We start from the raw sequence: 20,002 nt of genomic DNA, 5'->3' as shown, positions 1-20,002 counted from the left end.
TGTTCTAACTTAACAATGTGTAGGGTATTGGATAAAATATATAAAAGTGTCTCAAAAGAATATCAGAATGGTCATGGAGTTTCTTCTCAACTCCCTTCCCTAAGCTTAAGTCACTCGGTATCTCCAGAAGTTCAGTTTATTCCAAACAGTTCACAAAAATGCAGTTCAATAGTTTTCTTATTCGCCACAATTCATGTACTTCTCTCAGTCTTCCCTCGCCTGATTCAATGCTCAAGTATAACACACAGTTGTGCTTTAACAATGTTCTCTTTCTCAGGTTTCCTTCGCCTGACTCAATGCTTTCTAGCATAACACAGTTCTACTTTCACAATGTTCCTGGGTGGATCTTTTCGGCTTTCCTCAACAGAGCATAGACCCTCTTTACTTGTTACTTTCAACTCTTTTGTATTGTACATTACAATATTTCATCATCTTGATTCACAGGGTTCCCTTACCTGATCTTCCTGCGGTTTATGTTGAAGACTTTCTAAACGCCACAGCTGTACTTATTCCCATGCCTGACCACTCTGACACTGTTGCATTCTGGTTATCGTATTCCTTATACTCTGTTAGTCTTTCCTCAAGCATGCCGTCTAGCACCACGACAAGTTCTATTTCCTTGTCTCCATCTCAAATGTGTTCCTTAGCACCCTGACAAGTTCCACTTTCTTGTCAATTCATTTAATCACTCAGTTCTGTTTCATCCGATCCCCATTGGGATTTTGCTTCACTTAATATTCTCTTCTGTAGCCTTACCTATCGGCTTTCACTTTCATTAACGTTATTCAACTCGCTTTTCACCTCCGCAATACTTTGTTTAACTTTTGCATTTCACAGAGACTTTCGACAATGCGGTATTCCAGAGGACCACTCTGTTGCTTTGTTTCATCACAGTTCAAAACAATCAAAGCTTTCTTGCAACATGTCTCACTTCTTATGCGTAACCTTGCTTCCAACTTGGTAATAATGTGCGTTATAAACCATGCTCTCTCATCACTTTGAACTCACTGGCTGTTCTTTAACAATGCGTCCTTCCCGATTCCGTTATCCGAGGTCAGGGTCTCTCCCCTCCTGCCCTTCAGACCTTCCTGGGTGGCTTCGCTGTCCCACGAAAACAAGCAATCTCTTAGCACAATGTTTGGAGAGATTAACCAGCTTCTCGGATTCCTTTGATAAACCCTTTCGGCTTCTTGGAGACACAGCTTCCTCTGCATGCTTTCTCCTGCTTTAGCCTGCAGCCTTGTAGCGTCTCAGCATCCCGTTCTCTCAAGCCTGGTTGACCTCTGCTCAGCTGCTCGCCCATCTAGCCTGCTCTCCTTCTCAAATTCACCTTTGCCTTCCTGGCTTTCTGTACTCTCTGTGAATCTGGGTTCCACCTTTTATACTTAGTTTGGTTCTCAATTGGATTCAGGTGTTTGCGATCATAGTTAAGTACCTGACTTTGCCTGTCCTCATTAGAGGGACAGTCATAGAAAGAGAAAAGTCCTTTTGAGTGTAGGTGTTCCGACGTGATGTTATTAGGATGGGAGAAGCAGTGAGAGTTCTGGGGAAACCAGGGATTTGGCTGAAAGTAGACTGAGGGGTTATCAGTTAGGTTATTTGAAAGGGGGGCTACCCAGGCCCCGGCAGCCTCCAAAAAGTGGGGCTGAGCCGGGGCCCCCCGACCCCACCACGCCATGGCAGGATGCATTATCCCGCCGCAGCCGCAACGGGAGATGCGCCCGCCACTTTAACGTCAGGCAAACTGACAAAAGTGCCAGCCAGGCACAGCGTTGCTGTGACTGGCTGGCACTTCTGTCAGTCTCTGTAACTTTCTCTGATGACCCCTCATCTGAGGGGCCATCAGAGGAAGCTAGAGTCCCTTAGTTTTCCCTCGCTAGGTCATTGACCCTCAGCGAACCCGCGGCTCCATGATCTAATATGCAGATTAGATCACGGAGCCCGTGGGTTCGCAGAGGGTGAAAGACGCCTCGGGCTCTGTGATCTCTGCTCAGAGCAGAGATCACAGAGCCCGAGGCACCTTTCTCCTTTGGCAAGGCTTTATAAAAGATGCCTTCAACTGTGTACGTTTAAGCCATCTTTTATAAACATAGAAATATTTCTATGTTTATAACAGACTCCTTGAATCCTACACAATTCAAGGCAACTTTTATAAAGCTTTGTCGATGGACAAAGCAACCTTGGGTTTTGTCCGTCCTCAACTCTTTATAAAAGATGCCTATGTTTCAAGGCGTCTTTTATAAACATAGACCTATGTTACAAATGTCTATGTTTATAAAAGGCAGCTTGAAAAGTACACAAACCATAGTAAGGTAAGCACACAAGTGTGCGTAACTTACTATGATTTGTGCACTTACAAGCCACCTTTTACAAACATAGAAATATGTAACATTGTTATGTATATAAAAGAAGGCTTGAAAAATACACAAACCATACTAGTACGCATACAAACATATAAATGCTCAAATACATGTATATATTTGTTTGCGCACCTTACTATGATTTGTGCACTTTTAGGCCACGCCCACAATGGAAGCCACACCCCCAAACGAGCCCCCCCCTCAATTTCTTACCCCACTTAAAGCACTGGGGATACCATGCCTCCCCAATCCCGAGGGACCCTCCACCCAGGAGATCCTACCTCGCTAGTCCTCCCCGAGGATCGGGATCCAAAAGCGATGGCCCTCCCCTGGCCACCTGTTTCGAAGATTTCCCGGGAGTGGGAAGGGAAAAACCCTTAAGTTTTTCACACTTAATACGCGCATGCTGTTAAATCAGCCTCAGTAATCCACAAAAGGGCCACCATTTTTTTTTTTTACCATTTGTTGTTTGCTTGTAGTTTCTGAGGTCTTCCCCTACGATTCTAGGTGGGAATGATGGCCAGTACATATGGCCAGTCTCTCCCCAGTCACCTGCACTGCTACTCTCCCTACAGTCACCTGCAGTGCCAGTCTCTCCTCATCACCCGCAGTGTGTGGGGTCTCCCCAGTTCCCCGCAGTGTATAGGCCCCAGTGCTACTCTCTGCAGTCACCCGCAGTGCCAGTATCTCCGCCATCACCTGCAGTGTGTGGGTCTCCCCAGTTCTCCTGCAGTGTTTGGAGGTCTCAGTGCCAGTCTCTCCCCAGTCACCCGTAGTGTGTGGGGTCTCCCCATTTCCCCGCAGTGTATAGGCCCCAGTGCTACTCTCTGCAGTCACCCGCAGTGCCAGTCTGTCCCCATCACCCGCAGTGTGTGGTGTCTCCCCAGTTCTCCTGCAGTGTTTGGAGGTCTCGGTGCCAGTCTCTCCCCAGTCACCCGTAGTGTGTGGGGTCTCCCCAGTTCCCCGCAGTGTATAGGCCCCAGTGCTTCTCTCTGCAGTCACCCGCAGTGCCAGTCTCTCCCCCATCACCCGCAGTGTGTGGGGTCTCCCCAGTTCCCCGCAGTGTGTGGAGGCGCCAGTGCTATTCTCAGCAGCCACCTGTAGTATGTGGAGGCCTCGGTTCTTCTCTCGTCCCAGTTCCCCCGCAGTGTGTGGAGGCATCAGTGACAGTCTCTCCCCAATCACCTGCAGTGGGTGGAGTCTCCCCAGTTCCCCCGCAGTGTGTGGAGGCCACAGTGCCAGTCTCTCTCCCGTCCCCCGCAGTGCCACTCTCTGCCCCATCATCCGCAGTGTGTGGAGTCTCCCCAGTTCCCCCGCTGTGTGTGGAGGCCCCAGTGCCAGTCACTCTCCCGTCCCCCGCAGTGCCACTCTCTGCCCCATCACCCGCAGTGTGTGGGGTCTCCCCAGTTCCCCGCAGTGTGTGGAGGCCCCAGTGCTACTCTCAGCAGTCACCTGTAGTATGTGGAGGCCTCGGTTCTTCTCTCGTCCCAGTTCCCCCGCAGTGTGTGGAGGCATCAGTGACAGTCTCTCCCCAATCACCTGCAGTGGGTGGAGTCTCCCCAGTTCCCCCGCAGTGTGTGGAGGCCACAGTGCCAGTCTCTCTCCCGTCCCCCGCAGTGCCACTCTCTGCCCCATCATCCGCAGTGTGTGGAGTCTCCCCAGTTCCCCCGCTGTGTGTGGAGGCCCCAGTGCCAGTCACTCTCCCGTCCCCCGCAGTGCCACTCTCTGCCCCATCACCCGCAGTGTGTGGGGTCTCCCCAGTTCCCCGCAGTGTGTGGAGGCCCCAGTGCTACTCTCAGCAGTCACCTGTAGTATGTGGAGGCCTCGGTTCTTCTCTCGTCCCAGTTCCCCCGCAGTGTGTGGAGGCATCAGTGACAGTCTCTCCCCAATCACCTGCAGTGTGTGGAGTCTCCCCAGTTCCCCCGCTGTGTGTGGATGCCTCCCCTTGGTGGCAGTACCTGACTTGCATATGGCTGGACACCTTTTGCAATGGCACAGACAGGCTAAAAAACGGTGGTGTGGAAGGTTGCCCAGAGCAATGCCTGTGGTTCCGATTCATTCAAAACCTTCCAGCCATCACTTTGTTGGTTTCTGTGCTATTCCCTCTCCAATACCCCGCAGTGTGTAGAGACTTCCCAGTCACCCGCAGTGTGTTGAGGCGTCAGTGCCACTCTCTCCCCAGTCACCCGCAGTGCCACTCTCGTCCCAGTCACCAGTGTGTGGAGGCCTCAGTGCCAATCTCTCCCCAGTCACCCGCAGTGTGTGGAGGCCTCAGTGCCACTCGCTCCCCAGTCACCCGCAGTGCCACTCTCTCCCCAGTCACCCGCAGTGTGTGGAGGCCCCAGTGCCAGTCACTCTCCCGTCCCCCGCAGTGCCACTCTCTGCCCCATCACCCGCAGTGTGTGGGGTCTCCCCAGTTCCCCGCAGTGTGTGGAGGCCCCAGTGCTACTCTCAGCAGTCACCTGTAGTATGTGGAGGCCTCGGTTCTTCTCTCGTCCCAGTTCCCCCGCAGTGTGTGGAGGCATCAGTGACAGTCTCTCCCCAATCACCTGCAGTGTGTGGAGTCTCCCCAGTTCCCCCGCTGTGTGTGGATGCCTCCCCTTGGTGGCAGTACCTGACTTGCATATGGCTGGACACCTTTTGCAATGGCACAGACAGGCTAAAAAACGGTGGTGTGGAAGGTTGCCCAGAGCAATGCCTGTGGTTCCGATTCATTCAAAACCTTCCAGCCATCACTTTTTTTGGTTTCTGTGCTATTCCCTCTCCAATACCCCGCAGTGTGTAGAGTCTTCCCAGTCACCCGCAGTGTGTTGAGGCGTCAGTGCCACTCTCTCCCCAGTCACCCGCAGTGCCACTCTCGTCCCAGTCACCCGCAGTGTGTGGAGGCCTCAGTGCCACTCTCTCCCCAGTCACCCGCAGTGTGTGGAGGCCCCAGTCACCCGCAGTGTGTGGAGGCGTCAGTGCCACTCTCGGGCGCTGCTGGCGTTTTGGTGGAGGAGATGAACACTCGCTCTTTCCCTCCCTGAGCTGGTGAGTTTCCATCTTCCCTCCCCCTCCCTCCTTACCTGCCCAGGTCACAGGGGGAGGGGCCATGCTGAGATCTCGTGTGAACAGCACTGGCAGCAGGGAGGGAGAGGGACACACCTTGAGACTGCCTGGTGTTCAGGAGGGCCTGGAGACGAGAGATTCCCCCGGAGAGGAACCGCGGACCCCTCCCTCTCCCCAGCAGAAGGCCTTCCGGCAGAGCTGCCCCCAGGTTTGGCCGGGGTGGCTCCTCCTTTCACCCGTTTCCTCAGTATCGGTCGCTCGGGACACGATCAGGAAGTGCGAGAGAGAGAAGAGACGGGCTGGCCTGGGAGGACGCGCACCCCACAAGGATCTGCCCCAGTTCCCCTCTGCCCCCCACGCTCCCCCATAACCTTTTCCAGGCTGCGCCGCACCTTCGTGCTTTTACCCCAGAGCAGCTTCGTTGTTTTTTTTTTTTTTAACATCACGGAAGCCCCCCTCCTAAATCTCACTTTGCCCCGCTGAGAAGAACGTGTGCTGCCGGGGGGATTGCAGGAGCCGCTCCTCCTTTTATCCTCCGGTGCCAGGGTAAGGACCTACAGCGCCCGGAGCCGCGTTTCTGTCATCGCCCCCACCGGGACACCGTCGGTGCAGTGACCCCACAACCAACCAGATGAAGTCCTTTGATGCCGGCCTGATGTATAATCCGAAGACCGAGGTAAGTGCCCACCTGCCCAATTGGAAGGGTCTCTGTGCACATATCTAGGTGCGCCTGAACGGGTAGGAGGGGTATCGCAGCGCTCCCTTGTGCCCTGCCATGCAGTGCTCAGAAGTCTGCAGGCGATGCCCTGGCGCTCTGCTGCCACAGTGTACCGGGTACCCGTCCCTTTGTGCCCATGGCGGCGGGGGGCACCGACGCTCTTCCTCGACAGGACATGGCTTCTCCTTGTTTTTGGCGGCACTAAAGTAATATAAGGGCGGTGCTCACGTGATCCCACTTCCCTTTCAGTATCACGTGACCCTCATTAGCAGGGTCCAAAAGTTAATATAGTGCTTTTTAATGTTCCTTGCTGCCGGCTGCGTGCCCCCTTCATCGCCCGTCCCAATATATTTACATATATTGGGGAGGGCCGGTATGTCTTTCCAGGGCCCCCACCCCTCGATCCTTTAAATGCATGAAGGGTAAGGGCGGGTGCCCTTAAGGGTTTCATTCTTATGCAAACGCCCCCAGCCGTGAGACAATCTCTCTCAACAATGCCCTACCCAACCCTCCCCCATCCCTCACTCGCACCACATTGGAGTGTATACAATTCTGCGCCCCAGCCCCCCCCCCAAAATGCTGCAGGATTTGCAGGGGCGTCACACGAGCATTATACTGGTTCTTTTATAAAGCGCGTAATACCAGCGAGTGGCTTCTAAGCGCGGAGTGTTGCGCTGTTCTTGCTTTCAAGACACACGTTGCCGCTGAGCCACACTTCCTCGCCAGGGCGCGTGAAGAAAGCCCCGTTGTCAGCTGAAACCAAGCATTGGCAGTTGACGCTAGTTGGGCATCTCGGTGGGTTAAGAACCCTGCCGCACAGGTGTGAGCGTGTTTGAAGTGGCTCCGCCTTTCGCTTCTCCGAGATGATTGCAACCAGAAACCTGGGGGTGGCTGGTGTTTACCCCCACTTTCTGTAGCGGCAGGGAGCCGCAAGCCCCACGGGAGCAGCCTGCATAGCTGTTGTGTAGCAAAGAATATCGCTGCGCGGGGGGGGGGGATTGTCTCTCAGCTGCCATATTATTATGTGAAGAACATGGGTGTCGATTTCGGTCAGAAATGACTTGCAAGAGCGCATTTGCAGACGGCGGAGGCGTTCCCACGAAGGGCGCCTGCACAATAGCACCAAGATCAGAGCAAGTGGTGACCCAGTGTATGGGGGTGGGAAAAAGTGGGGGGTTCATCAGGGACAACACAAACAAAACATACAAGAAACGGGTGCCTTACAAAGGTGCCATTAACCCGAGGGGGCAAACTATAAAATGACCCCCTGCATCGCCCGGGCAGTGGTGGGGTCACTTAATGTCATTCCGGTTCAAGTGAACATTCTGGGCCACCTGTATGACGCGCCGACAAAAAATGCAGGTTTATGCGCGCAGTGGTGGGTGGGGGGCATTTTGGCCAACTATGCATTCTTTCAGATACTAAAATAAAATGAGGGAATCCAATTAAGCAGCATATATAGAACACACTCCAGAGTGAGTGGGAGCGGGATATGTATAACACACTCCAGAGTGAGTGGGGGCGGGTTATGTGTATCCCACTCCAGAGTGAGTGGGAGCGGGTTATATATATAACTCACTCCAGAGTGAGTGGGAGCAGGATATATGGGATATATATAACTCACTCCAGAGTTAGTGGGAGCGGGATATGTGTATCCCACTCCAGAGTGAGTGGGAGCGGGTTATATATATATATAACTCACTCCAGAGTGAGTGGGAGCGGGATATGTGTATCCCACTCCAGAGTGAGTGGGAGCGGGTTATATATATAACTCACTCCAGAGTGAGTGGGAGCGGGATATGTGTATCCCACTCCAGAGTGAGTGGGAGCGGGTTATATATATAACTCACTCCAGAGTGGGAGCGGGATATGTGTATCCCACTCCAGAGTGAGTGGGAGCGGGTTATATATATAACTCACTCCAGAGTGAGTGGGAGCAGGATATGTGTATCCCACTCCAGAGTGAGCGGGATATGTGTATCCCACTCCAGAGTGAGTGGGAGCAGGATATGTGTATCCCACTCCAGAGTGAGTGGGAGCGGGTTATATATATATAACTCACTCCAGAGTGAGTGGGAGCAGGATATGTGTATCCCACTCCAGAGTGAGTGGGAGCGGGTTATATATATCTCACTCCAGAGTGAGTGGGAGCAGGATATGTGTATCCCACTCCAGAGTGAGTGGGAGCAGGATATGTGTATCCCATATATAACTCACTCCAGAGTGAGTGGGAGCAGGATATGTGTATCCCACTCCAGAGTGAGCGGGATATGTGTATCCCACTCCAGAGTGAGTGGGAGCGGGTTATATATATATATAACTCACTCCAGAGTGAGTGGGAGCGGGATATGTGTATCCCACTCCAGAGTGATCTTGATTACCAGTGATTAGGGTGAGTATCTGTGTATTATCCTCAAAGTTAGTATAGATTCCTCCAGTGGCATCTAATGCAGTGACGTTTTGTGTAAGCATTGTCTTGGGTGATGGGGTGACGCTGATCTGGGATAATGATTCTTTGTTGTTAGTCGGGACAATCGGGGTGGTCTCAGCAGTGTGCACCAGTAGTCTTGGAGGGACTTGATTTTAGCGGCTAGGGCATTCTGTATATTGGTACACCAGCCTTACTAGCGCTAGCTGGGCTAGGGGGAGGGATGGGTGTTTCCAATTCTCTAAGGATTGAGAACCGTTCTTTACTGTTGGAGGCTGCATTGGTAATGCGTGAGTTCAAGGTAACGGCTTTGTGGGTAATAACTGCACGTTTATATTTTTGAGCGATTACATCGAGCTCTGTTTTGGACTCGTTGAAAGGGTTTTTTCTAGTTGGGTGTTCTAGCGCGCTTTTGTTTCTTCTGAGTGCAATCCGTTTGTCATTGAACCAGGAGTTGCTTCATTTAGGTCTGGGTAGTTTAGACTTCCGTGGGCCTACATCGTCTATATCGCTTTTCAAGCAGGAGTGGTAGGAAAGGGATCTAGTTTATTGAGGACTGGGGTCAGGTTCTCTGGTGTGAGCTTACGTGAATTTCTCCCCAAAATACTAATGGCTGGTGGCGAAGGAGAATCTGGGGCTTTAGTGCTCGATGCGCTGAAACACAGTAGGAAGTGGTCTGCTCGGGACACTTTTAGGATGTCTTCAAGGGCAACTTTAATATTCAGGGTTAATAAACAATCTGGGATTCTGCCTTTATAGACGGTGCGTACTGCAAAGCTGCAAGATGGATATAGCCAGTAAAATAGCTCAGTGGATTGAATGCTTGCTGCTGCGATGTGTGTGTGATCTGCAGGCCAACTCAGCCTTTCATCCTGTTGAGGTGGATAAATGAGTACCAACACAGGTAGGGTGATATTGTGTGTATATTTGTTCATTATCAAGTGCTTAAGTGCTATATAATAACACATCATTATCATTCGGCCATGGAGGTCTGCTTGCATTCACAGTGATTTGGTAATATGGGCCTATACACACACACTCATATTGATACACAAGGTGCTCCATTCTTGTATGAAATGTATATCACATTACAGTGAAATCATAACCATATTTTTCAAACTGTCCTTGGGCACAATACTATGTGATGCCACTCCCTTATTGTCAGGGGGCGTGGGCCACCGCTTCCTGTGATGTCACTTTGGGGCGGAGTCAAATGACATCACTTCCTGTGATGTCATCAGAGGTCACGGGTCCTGTAATGTTACTTCCACTACCCCTGGCATTTTGGTGAAATGACGTCCCTTGTTCCCCTGCTGCACCTTCTCTGCTCCCCCTATGGATGTATAGATGCATCAGAACCTATGCAAAGTTAATCCGCGTTGGTATAGCGCACACCCCTGCCTGAGGTCTGGCCTCGTAGCGCTGCTGCGCTTGTCCTGTGGCCCCGCCCTTGGCCGAGGCCTGGGTGCTCAGTTGGACTGTCGCGTGTGCGTGGCAGAGAAAAGCCATGTTAGTGGCTGGCTGAGAGCCAGCACATGTTCATAACCAAGAATGAGCTGGAGACTAAATGGTGCCCAACCAGCTAGGCGCGCAGGGTGCGAGGTGACCTAAGATTACGTTATTTGGTAGTGTACAGCAGAATCCCGTTACACGCATTCTGTCACCCAATGAACAGCAATGATTTGATTGTGCAGCGCTTTGAAGCTGCACGCTCGTGGCACTACTACGTGTGGTTGCGTAACCTTGTGTGTGAGTGCACGTGAGAACGGATTTTTGTGAATCATTGTTTTGAGTCGGCACAGCCAGCATTGATGTGTACAGTCTGGAGCAGTGTCTAGCCAGCGTGTAGTTAGTTGTGTGACACGCTTTTGTGTGGATATTTGAGATATGGTAATATGTGGGCATTTGCGGAAGCCCTATTCTGAAGGTGGACCCGAGAGTGCGCGTTTTTGTTGCTACTTCCCTTTTATTCATGCGCGTGCCAACATCCTGACCTGGTCGCAAGACTGAGCCGGAGACCGAATAGTGCCTCGGCGGTTTCTCCCCCAGAGAGGCTCGAGGCAATCCAGAACATGGGGGAGGGTGGCGCAGTTAGTGCCAATGTCCCATCCATTGGGATGTTCGCATGTCTATAGAGGGGCGGCGCTTCTTCTCTGTGGGGGGGGGGGAGTGCGGCAGGGCCATCTACATAACCCCACCCTCCCCAGGAGTTGAGTGGGGACCCCCTGGATCCGGGTGTGAATGGGGGCATAGGAAGCCCTGGGGGCACATCCTGCAGCTCAGTCTTTGACCTTGGCCACCCACTGGGGGCTCAAAAGCCCCCACTGTAGTTTTCCCTTCTCTGTGTTGGTCTGCAATTAATATAATTCACCCCCCGCCGCCCCCCAACCCGTCCCCTGAAGAGGCCCCTCGCAGCTTGGAAATCCTCCAAAGTCAATAAACCTGTGAGTTACAACCTTTTTATTGTAGAAATGAATCGTAAAACCTACTGTCCACACTAATAACTGGGCAGTCCCAAGTACACATATTCAAAGCGCCTAGAGGCGATTCTTTTTCGCGGGGCTGTGTCCAACAAATCCGACAGCTGAATAAAAAGAGACTTTAAATCTCGTGCTTCTGGATGGCTGGTCTCACTGGTCGAATCACACAGTTGAACATGGCGAAGTCCGCGGAGCGCTATCCCGGACTCCTAGGTGTGCACTCGCCTTTGGCGCATTTTCAGATTTCCTGCTCGGCCTTCAGGCCAGTCCCGAGGACTCTCGCTGCTCCCTCGGGGCACGGGCGGGGCGTCGCAAGAATCGGCATTTTTCATTTATTTTTCCTTTTTTCGTAAGATAACCCTAGCCACATGGGCATCCTGGCCGACTTTGCCCACGCCTTCTGGTAAACGTGTCTGGCTTTGGGGGAGGCGGGGGGGGGGGACGAAACGAGGTTCGGCAAGACCTTGGCCCTGCCACAGCTAGAAAAGGAACTGGAAGGGGGGGCAGCTCCTCCTGTTGCATAGGTGCACCTTAAACAATCTGAAGTTAATATGTCCTAATAGAGGTACCGGGGGCGGGGGCGCCGAGTACGCGGGGCTGTGCCCACCCCCCCGCGGCAGACTGAAGTCGGGGCTGAGCCCCCACCGGGCTGCAGAGAAGAGACCAGTAGGGATGGCCCTTTGTTCATCCATACTGTGTCTCTCTCTGGCGGTCCGGGGAAGACGGTTTAGAAATTGAGGGACGGGTGCAAAGCAAGAGGCTCTTGCTTTGCACCCGTCCCTCAATTTCTAAACATCGTTTTGGGTTGGGTTGGGTATACTTCTCCATGTAGCGGTACACCCAACCCAAAACGATTTTTAGAAATGGAGGCAGAGATGCAAAACAAGTCTGTCTCGTAATTTCTAAAAATCGTTTTGGGTTGGGTGTATTTGTACATCTGTGTACCCCTCTTGGAAAGAGTGGTGCACAGGTGTAAGGTACACCCAACCGAAAACGGTTTTTAGAAATGGAGGCACAGATGCAAAGCGAGGGATGGGGCAGGGAGCAGGGGCAGGTAGAGGGCAAATGAGACTGTTTGCACGTCTCTGAGTGTGCACGTGGTGAGGGTGAATGCAATGGGCGGGGAGAGGAGGCATATGAGCCAGCACTTTCTAATAGAGCTGCCATATTTGAAATGGGGCAATGCAAGGTACTTCTCAGTTAGCTCGCTATACTCTTGATGGGATAGTACTGCTGTAATGGCTTCTTTAATTGTTGAATCTTCTCAGCGGTAATACTATGCTTTTTGTTGAGGCAATGCTAGTTCATCTTAGTGGGGCTGCTATACTTTTGATGGGACAACATCAGCACTTCTCAGTTGAGCTGCTACACTCTTATTGGCAAGGTCCCAGCACTTCTCAACAGATGTATTTATTTCTTTTTCTTTTAATTGGCTATTTATAATGCGTGTACTACCCAGAAGTTTCTAAGCGCGGACCGAGGGAGCAAACCTGTGTTGCTCTGTGTCGTCTTGCTTCGAAGGCGAGCACGTTGCCCCTGAGCTATCCTTCCAATACTCTAAAGATCTGAAGTACATTTTTATGATACAGAACCAGAACTAAGTCTGTCATCATCACAATAACTCAAAACTTTCGTGGTTATACAAGAGCTCATATATTTAAAGGGATGGAATTACTCAGAATGTGGCAGCACTATTCAATAACCCAAAGTTCTTAAGCATAGGTAATGTGAAAATACTACACTTCTCACCATTGGGACAGTACTGCCACTTCTCTCAGAGGCTTCTACACCTTTTATGGGGCAGCACTGATCTAGCCTACTGCTCACATGCTCAGAATTGTCATTTCTCAGCAGGACTGCAACACTATACCATTGTGTTCTGTATGTTGAGTACTTCTTCACCACCAATGTGGGTTCATGGCACTCTCCCAGTGTCTAAATAGTAGATCTGTCTACATTCAGTTGGCAACAGGCATGTCCGGAGCTGCCTGCTGTCCATAAGCTGCTGCTCAGGATGTTGGAAGCCGTGATGGGGCAAGGGATAGAAGGCTCGTACCTGTAGGATAGCAGAATCAGCAGGGTCATAAAACCTGCTCACTCCTTCTAGAGGGACCATGGGGCAAAATGAGCCTGATCCCACATACAGGGGTTGTTAACCCTTTATCTCTCCTGAATGAAAGAATGAGCTCTCAGACACAAGTTATCACCCCTGCACACACATTGAATGACTATGGTATAGATCTATGGTATAGATCTATAGATTGAGAAAACTGGAGTGAGAATTCAGTGTTTTGACAGAAATATAATTGTCTTCCCAGATGGGAGACTGACTCCATTAATATACATGGGGTCACTGAGATGACGTTCAGTTGTGAGATTACCAGCAACGGGTATACTGTGCTCCAATGAGTGAGGGGCCCACTCAATATATCACACTGTTTAAAGGTGTGAGACCCATCCTGAATGCTTGCCCAAAGAGCCTTGGCCAGAGTTTTACACTGAAGAAGTGAGCATGTGATCCGGGATCTGCAGCCCACACACACACAGGGGATTCCCATGCTCCCACTTGCGAGATTTGCACCAAATTAGTGAGATTGTGCTCCAAGGTAGGAGGCACCCGCACAGTCTTTGCTCTGAGGTGTGACACACTCACAGGATGGGACTGCATTTCATTCTCCCATCCTAGTTGTGTTGCTCTGCCTTTTGAGGGCCACTACAACCTCGATGATTATAGAGGAGTGGAGTAAGGGCAGTGATGGCCTACTGGAATGCAACTCGAAGGATTAAATCTCCCTCTTACCTGACTTCAGTATATGCAGTACATGCTAGCCAATGTTTCCACTATTCTGTGCTGCGCGCTAGTCCGCCCCCGTGCGCCGTTGCATCAAGTTGGCGACGCATGCAAATTTGCGGTCCCAAAACTGCCAGTGATGTCACTTCCTGTATTTGGGCCCCCCGGGCAATTCATAAGTCAGCTCCCCTGACTGGGTGGGGGGGGGCCTGGAAAGGCAACCTGAAACCTTTCTGCAGTTTCTCCCACCTCTTGGAGTCTCTCTGAAGCTTGGTTATGTTATGTTATTTTGCATTTATATAGCGCCTTATGTATCATTGGTATGATCTCAAAGCACTGGTAGGATGAACCTCCTCGGCAACCGCAGTTCAAGTCAGTAGAGAGAGAGAGAGAGTGTGCGTCATAAGGTGCGCGGGTGCACCAGATATGTGTGCAGCTGATGTGGTACTTGTATGGTAGCTGCTTTTTAGCGGTAGGTGTGGTGGTTTGGAATCAGAGGTCAGGAATATGTGTTCATTCTGGAGGGTGGACACCCAGATTGATTTCTGGCTGCATTAGGCTTCAGGAGACACTTAAGCTAGCGTGTGTGCTCAGCTAGCTGTGTTTAATTAGGATGATGAGGAGTATATGGCGGGTGTTAGTATGAGAACGGCTATACTGAATGTGTCATGGTATTGCTGTGTTCTAGTTGAGTCGTGGTGTATAGGAGAGAGTAAGCGTGGTGGTGTGATATGGTGGTATTTCAGTAAGGCACTTCAGATTGGGTGCTCATCTGTATTGTCTATTGTATCTGTTTGTTTTATTCACTCTGTCCGTTCATTCAGTTTTGTCTGATTCATCAATTAGTTTACTAGTCTTTCCATTCATTCGATCCTTAATCTACATAAACTACTCCATCCAATCTGCTGATCCATTTCATCTTTCCCATCTGTTTAGTGTGTTCTCTGTTCCATCCTTTTTATTTATTTGATCTGTTCCATGTGTTTTACTCACTTCATCGGTTCCATCCGCTGCATCCGTTCCATGCACTCCGTCCGTTCCATGCACTCCCTCCGTTCTAATCACTCCCTCCGTTCTATCCACTCCATCCATTTGGTTTGTTCCAACTGGTCTATTCGTGGTCTATCAGTTCGATCCACTTCACCTGTTCGATCCACTCCATCTGTTCCATTAAACAGTTCCACAAAGCGAGTGGAAGGCAGCAAAGGGCTTTGTCGGCTGCTCGGACATTCTCCTGAATAATGGATACCTCAGTTCAAAACTAGTGCAGTTTGGCTATCAATTGTCATTAACGGACCGATCGGTTGCATTTCGCTATCATATCTCAGAGGTACTGAAGGATACAGTAAATAACATCCAAACCTGGTGGCTAAGGGGCAAAAGCCCAACTCCTAGAACACATGAAGAGTAAGTACTGAGTTCAAAGACTGGTAATTAGGAGGGAAGGAAATGCACTGTCAGGGCCTTAACCGGGAGGAACAAGTGAAGCTGAAGATATACAGTGGAGAACCTACTAGAGAAGCGAGCAGAGCCCTTTGGGAGCGCCCACATGCTAAATGCAGATTCAAAGCCCAAGAAGGGGCAATGCCAGTCACTTGCCAGTCCCTGCTCGAGGAACAACTGCAGATACTAATGAAAAGGGCACCAGAACCAGAGGGAATCTTCCAGCACTTCCTCTCCGCAGTATCCCCCGGCCTGCTAGACCCGCCCACAGAATTCAGACCCCTCCGTGGAACAAAATCCTCCCATGTCTTGATCTGGGAGGACCTGACGAGAACCGCGGATTCAGAAGGTCAGACCCCTGCCTGGTGTTTGCCCCCTCCCCACCGCCCTTTCAATTTAATCACACTAGGAGACTCCTCCTTCTCCATCCTAGCACCCACCCTCTGGAACTCCCTTCCCCTCACCCCCGTCTCATAAACGACTGCCTCTCTTTCAGGAAGGCCCTTAAAACATGGCTACCCCACCACCCCGCACGCCCACACATACAGGCACTGGCCTACAGTAGTTAAACCCCCAACACCACTGATTCTCCCTTTTAGTTACGTTGCTTCACTTCTTTAGCTTTCATCGGGCCTTGTGCCCGCCCTCTTACTCAATCTCTCCCCAATGCCTCTCTCCCCCGACCCCCCCCCCTCCCATCAGAATAACCAGGGTATGGCACCCGGATGAGTATTGTGGGCGTCCAGCATCCCACACTTGGAAGAGCTCCGAAAGTGGGCAAGTCAGATGGACAGTTGCGTTAGAAGAGTGACATGAACGTTTTGGCAGGGGTGGCACTCTTCAAAAAGAGGCAGAGTTTATGAGGGAAGAGTGGCTTTGAGAGCTGAACTGCAAGGCTACTGAAAAGTATTCTCAAATGCAGCTCCACGAAAGATTGAGTTAAAGGAATGTTGTAACGATTCTACCAACTGCTGCAAGGGTGAGATTAATGCTGTTAGGACATGAACGCCACTCTGGCATCACCTTAATCAAAAGGAAAATAAGGGGAGACATATCGGTGGCCTCCACTAGAGAGAGAGTCAGGTTTGGACACAAGTAGGAGTGCATGTTAATGGACCAATAGATCACATGCCAAAAAACACAATGTAGATCACAGTACCTGTAGATTGTGATAACTTTCATGAGAGCGATCGTAAGTCGGTCCGCATCGTTTTTTAAAAAGGCTTTCATGAGCAAAGAAACCCCGAATACTTGTTGACAAGTAACTGGGTTTGGTTTCCTTCAGAGGAGATGAAAACATTTCTTGGACAGAACGATACCCAGCACACGAAATTCACATTCTATCACCCGCAAGGAAATGGTCCAGTTGAAAGAATGAACAAATGCACCGACGCCATAATATGAGCCACGCACAGAAGTGGACTAACCTGCAAAGAAGTTTAGAAGGGCAGCAGGCCATGGGACCACTCCCGACGCTGTGATGGGATTATCGCCTTTCTGTTTGATGTGGAAAAGACGAGCAAACGCTTGTCTATCGCCATCACGGATGGGAATGAAGACTAAAGCGGCGAGACCGGATCGTGAAGATGCAAAACCAAGTGTTGCGATAATGCGAGAAAGAAGACAGAATGCCGGAAGGGTCATCCAAGCACATGATCTACAGCAAGGTGACGGTATAAAAGTGAGACTACTTCATAAAGGCACAACTCTCTCTCGCTGCAGTGCGTGCTAGCGCAAATACGCAAAATGAACCCGCACTACCTATCAACCGGGGAGGCAAAGAAATAGAATCTGGAAAGAATACTGATTCTTATTGTATAAAAAGATAATTTAGTCATGTGCGATGTCGCACTCCATGGAGCAACGCCCCCGAACGTCACACGTGAGCATACTAGAGCGGGGGACACCTTCCAGGCTTTCAGAGCACGGGGATAAGGGTGTGCTCTGTGCATCATGCTGGTGCATTATGCAGACGTGCACTTCTTCCAGATGTATTTATTTTGTATAGCTTTGATTGGCATCTATGTAGAGACCCTCGCAGCACTGTGGCATCCCTGCAGAGCTGTAGGGGGCGTCCAGCTTGCGTCCTTGGATGGAAGGGTGCGTGGCTGTAGTTTGGTGTCGTGCGTGGGGGCCGGGCAGTGGCTCTAATTGTGTCCTGTGTTCTTGTGCTTGCTCACTCGTGTCGGTGAAAGATGGAGACGTGTAGAAACGTGCGCAGTCGGTCCCGCCCGCCACGTGTTCCTGCAAGGCGAGGGTTGGTGCAAGGCGTTGTGTAGATGTGTGTCCGGTGTGGCAGTGGTTCTCCTGATTGCTCTGCTCTGCTCGTGGTGGTGCTCGCTTGCATCTGCGGGTGGTGTTGCAGGGTGCGGTGGACTTGGAGAGGTGCTTTATGGCGTCCAGCTGTAATATTATTATTAATGTGTACTTGGTTTAACATTACACCTTCAATCAGTTTCTTCTAGCGTCATGGCGCTACACATACACACATTTCAAATCTCTCATCGCAAAACATATAAACCATATAAAACCGCACAACACACAGTACACAATTGAAAAACCTCACCACATAAAGTCTAATCCAATTAAAACCTCCCATCATATAATAAATATTGCATATTTCCACAAAATCAACTAACTCACTAGGATACAAAGTTGATGGACCCAGCAAGGGATTTCATTGCTGCTACTCATAAAGCGAAATATTAATCTCTCTAAATGAATTTAATTTTGATTAAAAATTGCAGTAGTGCTTTTCACAATGCACCAGAGTGGTGAAGTTCGACGTCTGTTCCCACAAAGATTCGCCAGGAGGAAGTCTCCAATCCTTTACGCATTTCTTACGCAGCTTCTACGCTGGTCGCCCAGAGATGCACAGTACAATCAGCGACTCTCCCACAATAACCACGTAACATATTATCACACTCTGACCTTTTCCAAAGATGGCCGCTATCTCTCGTGGCGGGTAAGAGATTCCGCCGAAACCTCAGCACCGCACGCCCAAATGTCCGTTTAGGAGCTCTGATGAGATGGGATGCCAAGCCCTGCGCTCTTTTGCACCTCCCCAGATCATGGCAGGGTTTGCAGCAGTTTCCAGTGATTGTGTGCTGTGTGGGCTTCCAGCAGGTGTCTGCACTCATTCTAGCTTCTATGTCATTTCATTGAATTTAAATCCATCAATTTTGTTTCCTTTTAATGTATTTTGCCACAAACATATGGGACGTGGAGACCACTGCATCCCCCTCCTTTATCCACCTTAATTATTACCCTTAGCCACCCCCTAGATATATTTCCAAGCAAATTCGGCCGAACAGATTTGGCTTCGACCGAATCTCCTGCGATGAAGCCTCCCTGTCCCGCTGGTAGAGTGCACTGACTTTTGCAGAGACGATCATCTCGCGTGGCGATGGATAGAGGTGTCTCTCCCCCCCCCCCCCCCCCCCTCTGCGTACACTGATGCTGGCCTCGCTATCCGGCCTGTAGAGAGTGGCCTCGCTATCCGGCCTGTAGAGAGTGGCCTCGCTATCTAGGCCTGTAGAGGGTAGCCTCGCTATCTAGGCCTGTAGAGGGTGGCCTCGCTATCTAGGCCTGTAGAGGGTGGCCTCGCTATCTAGGCCTGTAGAGGGTGGCCTCGCTATCTAGGCCTGTAGAGGGTGGCCTCGCTATCTAGGCCTGTAGAGGGTGGTCTCGCTATCCAGGCCTGTAGAGAGTGGCCTCGCTATCCAGGCCTGTAGAGAGTGGCGTAGAGTGGCTTTGCTATCCCGCCTGTAGAGTGTGGCCTCGCTATCTAGGCCTGTAGATGGTGGCCTCGCTATCTAGGCCTGTAGAGGGTGGCCTCGCTATCCAGGCCTGTAGAGGGTGGCCTCGCTATCCAGGCCTGTAGAGAGTGGCGTAGAGTGGCTTTGCTATCCCGCCTGTAGAGGGTGGCCTCGCTATCCCGCCTGTAGAGGGTGGCCTCGCTTTCCCGCCCCCTGCTATCCAGCCTGTAGAGGGTGGCCTCGCTATCCCGCCCCCTGCTATCCAGCCTGTAGGGGGTGGCCTCGCTAGTCCGCCGACTTTTGCTGAGAAGATGGTCCCGCGCGGTGATGGAGAGAGGTGCCCACCCACCCCTGTACTCTGATGCTGACCTCCCATCCCAAGGGGGAGGGAAAGGCTAGCGTTTATGAGTTTTCCTGAAGGTAAGGGGGTCCTGGAGATTTGGGGGTGTGACTGGGAACTGGCGAAGGGCGCGCTGCCCCGGCGAGACTCTGGGAAGTGCGGCATTTCAATGCGAGCTTCTTGGGTAGTAGCTGCCAAGATGAGTTTATAGAAACTTGGGGCCAGTGCCATGAATGGGCAGTGGCCGATGGGTGGGAGTCGCTGGCCAACATCCAGTGCCAGTGGAAGATGTGGTTGGCCCAAGCGTCCTGCTGGTGCAGGGGTCCGGCTGCAGAGTTCTGGGGTCACTGCAGTGAAGGCCTTTGGTGGATTGCAGTCGGTAGCGGGTGCGCGCTATTGGCCACTGCACGCGTCGCAACCAGTCACTATTCATCCTCGCAGAAAGTGTGATGTTTGACCCGCCTCTGGGAAGTCTGCACGTTAGTAGCCAGCTTGAGTTCTCACCGCGTGCTCATGAACTCAGTAACACAGCCTGACCTTTCAGCTATTGGGCGACTCATGACCCTTCGCCTTGGCAAGAGGTGTTTTGCGTGTATGTGCTCATTTTATGTCGGGGAAGGGGACTGGGGGGCTGGT

The 20,002-nt window shown here is 51.1% G+C and overlaps 1 protein-coding gene across 1 annotated transcript in view; it reads left to right on the top strand.

The window, feature by feature from the left end:
* The first annotated feature begins 5,587 nt into the window (after nt 1-5,587).
* Nucleotides 5,588-20,002, top strand: part of ST14 (ST14 transmembrane serine protease matriptase) — a 182,332-nt gene continuing 167,917 nt past the window's right edge. Inside the window, exon 1 of the mRNA XM_069614136.1 lies at nt 5,588-6,084. Coding sequence (XP_069470237.1) covers nt 6,040-6,084 — 45 coding nt within the window. The 5' untranslated portion in view covers nt 5,588-6,039. The remainder of the gene's footprint in view (nt 6,085-20,002) is intronic.

Source organism: Ambystoma mexicanum, chromosome 9 (assembly GCF_040938575.1).
Source record: "Ambystoma mexicanum isolate Mex_15411 chromosome 9, UKY_AmexF1_1, whole genome shotgun sequence".
Lineage (NCBI taxonomy): Eukaryota > Metazoa > Chordata > Amphibia > Caudata > Ambystomatidae > Ambystoma > Ambystoma mexicanum.
Note: the sequence above shows the minus strand (reverse complement) of the source record. Positions and strands in the feature narration are given on the sequence as shown.